At 39.5% G+C, this 8,689-nt stretch overlaps 2 protein-coding genes across 3 annotated transcripts in view; one reads left to right on the top strand and one right to left on the bottom strand.

The window, feature by feature from the left end:
• Positions 1-545: 545 nt before the first annotated feature.
• The window catches only part of ccdc106a (coiled-coil domain containing 106a), a 31,410-nt gene continuing 23,266 nt past the window's right edge, over positions 546-8,689 (top strand). For both annotated transcript variants that reach the window (XM_061915323.1, XM_061915317.1), the window contains exon 1: positions 546-629. Coding sequence is in view for 1 of the 2 variants with exons in the window: in XM_061915317.1 (XP_061771301.1) it covers positions 576-629 (54 nt within the window). In the remaining variant the exon portion in view is untranslated. The remainder of the gene's footprint in view (positions 630-8,689) is intronic.
• On the bottom strand, positions 3,852-8,515 carry LOC133561786 (transmembrane protein 238-like). Its single transcript, XM_061915324.1, has 2 exons — positions 8,251-8,515; positions 3,852-4,742 (listed from the first exon to the last, which is right to left on the bottom strand). The coding sequence occupies exon 2, from the start codon at positions 4,738-4,740 to the stop codon at positions 4,411-4,413; it is 330 nt and encodes a 109-aa protein (XP_061771308.1). The 5' UTR covers positions 4,741-4,742; positions 8,251-8,515; the 3' UTR covers positions 3,852-4,410.

The raw sequence follows: 8,689 nt of genomic DNA, 5'->3' as shown, positions 1-8,689 counted from the left end.
TCAGGAAAGAAGAGGAAGGAATTGAAAAGGTAAAAAGGTATGTGTTTGAAAATCCTAATCATTTTTAAGGTTGTATTTTTTTCTCTAAAATTGTCTTTCTGAAAGTTATAAGAAGCAAAGTAAAAAAATAAATGAATTTATTTAAAAAAGTGAAGACCAAGTCTTTAAAATATTTTCTTGGATTTTCAAATTCTATTTAAGTGTTGTCTCTTAGAAGTAAAAATGTCGAGCAAAGCGAGACCAGGTTGCTAGTAAATAAATACAATTTTTAAAAAATAGAGGCAGCTCACTGGTAAGTGCTGCTATTTGAGCCATTTTTAGAACAGGTCAGGCGGCGACTCATCTGGTCCTTACGGGCACCGCGTTGGTGACCCCTGGCTTGTTTAATAAATACAGTTTAAAATATAATTACGTTTAAATCTTGAAAAACAGCATTTGTCAGTCCCTTTGAAATTAAACTTTACCTTGGAGTATTTTGAGTCAAACCCTTCAAAAATGTGACGTATTTACATATTTATGTTAGCTTTTACAAAGAAAGTACTTTAGTGGTGTTACACTGACATATTTCCCCTAAGATGGTCCACCGGAAGTTGCATCGTTCACATCCTGTGCAGGACGTGGAAGAACAAGTAAGTACTTTTATGTATTTTTTATATATTTTGACTATTTTTGGGGGCACTGTTAAATTTTCAGCACGGTCTTTTAAGCATTTTTTTGTTCTTTTATTATTTTTTCTTTCTTATGTGCTCAGTGTCAAATGAGTGTCAACAAGCTATATTTCGCGTATTTACCATTCTAATATAAAATGTCATTCCAGTTGTAGCGTTTGATGACGTTTAGTGCGTTAAAAGTATTTTATAGGACAAAAACACACCAACTTGTTTGGAACGAGCGACTTTAGTTTGGTTTTTTAAATTCAACTGCAACTTTTAACTTCCCGCCAAGAAGACGCCGTCGCTCTCTGATGACGTCTTTGTAGTAAACAATGAAAAGACGACTCGGCCAGGAAAAAATATATATTTTTTTTTTAATAAAATGATTTAAACGACTTCACATATGTTGCCCTGTAAAGACTAAACTGCTTGAATATAGGTTTAAAATTATTCACTGTACTGTTTTTGTGCCCACTCATTATTGTATTCCTTATGTGATTGTACTTGGCTCTCAGATCCAGCTGCTCGGCCATTGAAACCCATTCCGTGCAGCTCTCTGCATGCTGTACGTGGGCTAATTGGAAAGTCACATGAAGGTTGGGGCTGTGTAGCGACTGACTGTGCAGAAAGTCTTTGCACTATGCTCCTCTCTGTCAGTTTATGTGGCCTACCACCTGGTGGCTGAGTTGCTGTTGTTCCCAAACTCTTCCAATTTCTTATAAGAAAGCCAACAGTTGAATTTGGAATATTTTGGAGCGAGGACATTTCACGACTGGATTTGTTGCACAGCTGGCGTCCTATAGCAGTTCCACGCTGGAAATCACCCATTCTTTCACAAATGATTTTAGAAACAGTCTCCATGCCTAAGTGATTGATTTGATACAACGGGATAAGTGATTAGGACACCTGGTTCTCATCATATGGGCGGCTGGCCAAATACTTTTGGCAATATAGTGTAGATCGGTGTTATTTGCTTGTTACTCCCAAAATAAACTTTACAACTTTTTTCTACTTCAAATTTGTATGTTATATCCATCCATCCCATCCATTTTCTACCGCTTATTCCCTTTACGGGTTGCGGGGGGCGCTGGCGCCTATCTCAGCTACAATCGGGTGGAAGGCGGGGTACACCCTGGACAAGTCGCCACCTCATCGCAGGGCCAACACAGATAGACAGACAACATTCACACTCACATTCAAACACTAGGGCCAATTTAGTGTTGCGAATCAACCTATCCCCAGGTGCATGTTTTTGGAAGTGGGAGGAAACCGGAGTACCCGGAGGGAACCCACGCATTCACGGGGAGAACATGCAAACTCCACACAGAAAGATCCCGAGCCTGGATTTGAACCCAGGACTGCAGGACCTTCGTATTGTGAGGCAGACGCACTAGTGTATGTTATATTGTTCCAAAAAAACTTTAGTTCATTTTTGTACAAGGGTCCTCAGCTGAAGATGACGTATTTGACTAAAATACAACTCCTAATAGTTTGACTGATATTTGCTGACTATTCTCTTTGAACAAAAACAACTTTATTAGAACGCACACACCGTTTATTGGAACAATATAGGACAACAGAATAAACAGTTCATCGAAAGAGGAAATATAAAGAAATAAAGCATTTTTAAAAAACTAATAGTTGTTTTGGCAAACTATTTTGGTTCAGATAGCCTAAGGATTCACACCAAAAATGTGATCATCCAAGTATGACATGAATAATATTTTAAAAATTACAAAATGTGGTTGTTAACTTGTATCTATTCATGAATATGAAATTCTAAGGCCTCAGTTTAAATTTGGAAATTATGATTCGATGAAATGGTTTAGGTAAGAGTCCAGTCCATAGTGGGTCTAACATAATAGTGTGAGAGTCCAGTCCATAGTGGGTCTAACATAATAGTGTGAGAGTCCAGTCCATAGTGGATCTAACATAATAGTGTGAGAGTCCAGTCGATAGTGGATCTAACATAATATTGTGAGAGTCCAGTCCCTAGTGGATCTAACATAATAGTGTGAGAGTCCAGTCCATAGTGGATCTAACATAATATTGTGAGAGTCCAGTCCATAGTGGATCTAACATAATAGTGAGAGTCCAGTTTGTAGTGGGATCTATCATAATAGAGAGTCCAGTCCATAGTGGATCTAACATAATAGTGAGAGTCCAGTTTGTAGTGGGATCTATCATAATAGAGAGTCCAGTCCATAGTGGATCTAACATAATAGTGAGAGTCCAGTTTGTAGTGGGATCTATCATAATAGAGAGCCCAGTCCATAGTGGATCTACCATAATAGTGAGAGTGCAGTCCATAGTAGATCTAACATAATAGTGTTGGAGAGTCCAGTCTGTAGTGTAGCTAACATAATAGTGTGAGAGTCCAGTCCATAGTGGATCTAACATAATATTGTGAGAGTCCAGTCCATAGTGGATCTAACATAACAGTGAGAGTCCAGTCCATAGTGGCTCTAACATAATAGTGAGAGTCCAGTCTATTGTGGATCCAACATAATAGTGTGAGAGTCCAGTCCATAGTGGATCTAACATAATATTGTGAGATTCCAGTCCATATTGGATTTAACATAATAGTGAGAGTCCACTTTGTAGTGGAACTAGCATAATAGAGAGTCCAGTCCATAGTGGATCTAACATAATATTGTGAGAGTCCAGTCCCTAGTGGATCTAACATAATAGTGAGAGTCCAGTCCATAGTAGATCGAACATAATATTGTGAGAGTCCAGTCCATAGTGGATCTAACATAATAGTGTGAGAGTCCAGTCCATAGTGGATCTAACATTATAGTGAGAGTCCAGTCCATAGTGGATCTAACATAATAGTGTGAGAGTCCAGTCCATAGTGGTTCTAACATAATAGTGAGAGTCCAGTCCATAGTGGATCTAACATAATAGTGTGAGAGTCCAGTCCATAGTGGATCTAACATAATAGTGTGAGAGTCAAGTCCATAGTGGATCTAAAATAATAGTGTGAGAGCCAAATCCATAGTGGATCTAAAATAATAGTTTGGGAGACCATCCCGAGTGGAGTAATGGACTTTCCGGTACAGTTTCCTAAATTTTGATTCGCCAAAAGTTTTATTATTCACAAATACTGAATTTGTTTTCTTTCGTGCTATTTTTTTTAATGAATGAAGTAATGTTTATGACAACCCTTTTCCAAAACACAGTGAAGAATGTGAGACATAACAGGATAATGCATACATTTATCATTTGTTTTCAAAACGCTTACAAGAAAGTGGGACCCCATTTTTATGACTTGATGGGGTCCCATTTTGAAAATTCTAGGGCCAACACTGAGCACAGCTTGTGGGCTAAAATAACACCCCATTTTATTTACTGTATTTCTACAACTAAAATATAGAAATATTTAGATATTTTTTTTCTCAGTTTGTTTTTATTTGTATTTATTTTTGATTCACTTACTTTCTAATCTGCCAATCTCTGTTATCAAATATCCAATTTTACACTCATTTCTGAGTTCCAAACAACAAGAAGGTGCTTTTCTCCAAGTTTATTTTGGCAATTCCTCCCTCGACAGAACACTTCTTGTTTATTACATACATGATTAAAAAGTAGCGGACCCAGGATTGACCCCTGTGGGACACCCCCACATGTATTTCAAGTGAAAGATATCAGTCTGGTATCGACCATCAGTATCGGCCCCTTTTAAAGAAGAGGCTAACTTCAGCCTTCGTATTGAAATTTCTTTTTTGAAGCAATGGCGCTCCTTTGAAGCGCGCGTCTACGTCGGGCTGCTGTGTGTCCTGGGCAGACGTATCCTCCTGCTCAGGGACCGAGCCAGGCGGTCCACGGCCCCGCCCATGTGGCCCCCCAGCTCCTTCATGGACGTCAGGCCCTCGATGTTGCCGCTGTACCACAGCACCCAGCCCGCCAGGGACAGCAGCACCAGCAGAGCCCCCGAGTACACCAGGAGATCCCCGAAGTCTCGCCCTCGGATCTCCAGGGGGGCGAAGACTCCCAAGAGCAGGGAGATCACCCCCAGGAGGTCCATCAGCACCGCGAAGACCAAGGCCAGCTTGCAGTGGGACAAGCCGTCGTACTTGTGGGCCATTTCTGCACAAAGAGAAGACATGTTGCTTTTATTTTAAGCATTTATTTTCTCTCACCCCCCCCGCCCCCCCCCCCCCCCCCCCCCCCGCCCCTAAGAGGACAGAAGGGTCTTTTCACGCCCCCTCCCCCCCATTGCCCTGAAGTTTTTCATCTGAGTCAAGTTTTTCATATGAGTCGAGAAAGTTCTTTACTGAAGATGCTATTTGCCCCGACACCTCACGGTGCCCCCCTGGGGGGCTAGTCCCACTATTAATTACCTTCTGTCACACACCCCCTAAAGGGACTGACTTATTTTCATGCCCTCCCTTGAAATTATTATTGTTTCATGTTTGTGTCTAGATGGTTCTTTTCTAACATCTATTTTTTTGTTTGCAAATACTAGCTCATGTGTAATTTGACGCCTGCAGCATGTCTAAAAAAAAGCTGGCACAAGTGGCAAAAAAGACTGACGAATGCTCATCAAACACTTATTTGGAACATCCCACAGGTGAACATGGCTAATTGGGAACAGGTGGGTGCCATAATTGGGTGTAAAAGCAGCTTCCATGAAATGCTCAGTCATTCACAAACAAGGACGGGGTGAGGGTCACCAATTTGTCCACAAATGCCTGAGCAAATTGTTTAAGAACAACGTTTTTCAATAAGCTTTTGCAAGGAATTAAGGGATTTCACCATCAATCAATCAATCAATCAATGTTTATTTATATAGCCCCAAATCACAAATGTCTCAAAGGACTGCACAAATCATTACGACTACAACATCCCCAGCAAAAGGTTCCGAGAATGTGGAGAAATCACTGCACCCTAAGCCATGATATTCATCATCAGCCGTTGTCAGTCCACTGCTGGACGAAAGCCTCAGCATGTTTCTGCCATTTGGCGTACTTTTCATGCTGGTTATTAGCCTACAGCTTCCACGCTGGCTTGGTGCGGGTTGGAAGGGGTATTTTATATCAGAGATCCTTCTCCTAGACTAATTGCCTTACTGGGCTGTTGAACTTAGTCTATCCTGTTGGTTGTCCGCGCCCCCTTTACCCAGGGACCCGCTCAGCTTTATGGCGCTGACAGCCCGCCAGTCACAAGAGAAGGTGCAAACGGTTTTTTGTGTGCATTTTATAGACGTTAGTTGGGACTCACTAACCCCACACACAACCTCCCATATCATGACTGGATGTAGTTTGACGTCATACACCGGATTTTACGGACCTTTGATCCCACAGGCGGTACTGCATCAAAAAGCGACAGTGGTGTGTAAAGGATACCACATGGGCTCAGAAACACTTCAGAAAACCTTTGTCAGTAACTACAGTTGGTCGCTACATCTGTAAGTACAAGTTAAAACTACTATGCAAAGCCAAAGCCATTTATCAACAACACCCAGAAACGCCGCCGGCTTCGCTGGCCCCGAGCTCATCTAAGATGAACAGATGCAAATTGTAAAAGTGTTCTGTGGTCAAATTGTTTTTGGAAACTGTGGACGTCGTGACCAAAGAGGAAAAGAACCATCCGGACTGTTCTAGGTGCAAAGTGTAAAAGCAAGCATGTGTGATGGTATGGGGGTGTATTAGTGGCCAAGGCATGGGTAACTTACACATCTGTGAAGGCACCAATAATGCTAAAAGGTACATACAGCTTTTGGAGCAACATATGTTGTCATCCAAGCAATGTTGTCATGGACGCCCCTGCTTATTTCAGCAAAACAATGCCAAGTTTCGTGTTACAACAGCGTGGCTTCCAATAATTGTGTACCCCCAGTGTATTCATACACCATATATAATAAAACTAGTTTGCTTCTTCATATGACCATTTTAGTCATATATTAATCAATATTTAAAAACGATGCTTACTTTCCGCTAAAGTAATCACACAGTAAAGTTAGTATGACATCTACTTATTGATATATAACAATTGACCGGAGGTCTTGTTGTGAATTTAGTTTTTGAGCTCTGAAAAAGCAAAAAAAAAGTGGATTTAAGAAAACTTCAAAGATACTTTACACCAGGGGTGTCCAAAGTGCGGCCCGGGGGCCATTTGTGGCCCGCAGTTTATTGTTTACCGGCTCGCCAACGCTGCCATGCAAGCTGTTTTTTTTCTTTTGTATATCTTAATTTTTCTTTTTTTGCCATTGCTCCAAAAAAGAAATCAATTATATAATGAATTATTGACCTATTCAAGGCTTCAATTATATCAAATATTTCACTTTAAAATGTTTTATGTGGAAAATATTGCACATAATGTGTGGTTGCCATACAAAAACATTGTTTTCTTTGACAAAAGAGCATAAAACAAACCAAATAATAGTTCAAACGTAAAATCGACAGATATATCTGAAGTTGATCTCGTAACTTAATTGTTGAAAGTAAAAAAAAACTAATAAAAATGTATTACTTTATGAGTGGGGCACTTTATGGATGCCAAATATATTTAACGGGATTTTATTTATCTTTTCACTTTGAATACTCAAAAATAATTATTAATTAAAATCAATGGCGTTCTGCATTATTGATTTTTTTAAGGCTCTCATTACTTCACATCAAACATTGCTTTCTAAATATTTTGGGCAGTGGGGGAAATATTGCATATTTCAGTTTTATTATTAAAAAAAAATTGTCTTTTACAGAAAAGGCATACAATCCTTTTGTATTTTTTAACTTTATAACAATCTGAAGTTAATATACTGTACATATTTACTGTAGGTGTTAAATAAAATATAAAAATAATAATAATTTGACTTGTTTTTAACATTTTAATGACTTAGACCCTTTATGGTCCCGGGAAGCCCTAAACGTAAAAGAACAAAACCCATATATTTTGTTATGAAAACTGTCAAAATGGCCCTTGCATTCTGCAATGAAGTGGCGAATTGTCCAGGGTGTACACTGCCTTCCGCCCGATTGAAGCTGAGAGAGTCGCCAGCGCCCCCCGCGACCTCAAAAGGGAATAAGCGGTAGAAAATTGATGGATGGATGCTTAAATTTTTCCATGTGCGGCCCTCAGTGGAAAAAGTTTGGACACCCCTGCTTTACACTATAAATATCCATCCATCCATCCATCCATTTTCTACCGCTTATTCCCTTTTGGGGTCGCGGTGGGCGCTGGCACCTATCTCAGCTACAATCGAGTGGAAGGTGGCGTACACCCTGGACAAATCGCCGCCTCATCACAGGGCACATTATAAATATTAGGTTTTTTTTACTGTAATTTGACACGAGTAAAATCCATTTACATGGCAAAAATATTACTAAAACTAAATTCAAAACTGCTGTAATTTTTTTTTTAATCGAAAAACTGAATGAAAATCCTTCAAATCCGCTGATTCCATCATTTTTTCAAGAGGTTTTAACTTGAAAAGTGAACTGAAAATTGGGTGAGGTGTTCAAAGAAAAGTCATAGGTGCCACACCTGTGTCCTGCCAGCAGGAAATAACTCTCACCTGAGGACCCTGAACGTAGCACGACCAATGACATAAAATACAAAGAAAAAAACCATCATTACACTCAAAAAGGTTTACCTTTTGAAGGAGTCTGTTTTGCAGAAGTGCGGGTAAAAAGTTCAACCGAGTCCTTGTGAAATGTGCAGTCGAGTCGACAGTAAACTGAAATCTGACACCTCACCTGCTCTACCTGTCCTGTGGTTGGATTCCACTGCGGGTAAAGTCGTGAAAATGTGTTTTTTTTCCGCACAAAATCATCCGGACTATAAAGCACCAATTTGTTAATTTATTTAATTTACCAGTGTATTTATAAAATATCAAAATGTTTTATCAACGGATCTAACGTCGAAATAACACAACCGGAAATGACGTCAAGGCATTTACCAAAACAAAGAACACTAAAATACTCGTAAATTATCCAAATTAATAAACATTTTCCCCAAATGACATCAGAGATAGCTTTATTTAGTTGTGTGTTTGTATTACATAATTTACATTTAAAACTTCGCCGTCATAC

The sequence above is a fragment of the Nerophis ophidion genome, linkage group LG11 (genome assembly GCF_033978795.1).
Source record: "Nerophis ophidion isolate RoL-2023_Sa linkage group LG11, RoL_Noph_v1.0, whole genome shotgun sequence".
Taxonomy (NCBI): Eukaryota; Metazoa; Chordata; class Actinopteri; order Syngnathiformes; family Syngnathidae; genus Nerophis; species Nerophis ophidion.
Note: the sequence above shows the minus strand (reverse complement) of the source record. Positions and strands in the feature narration are given on the sequence as shown.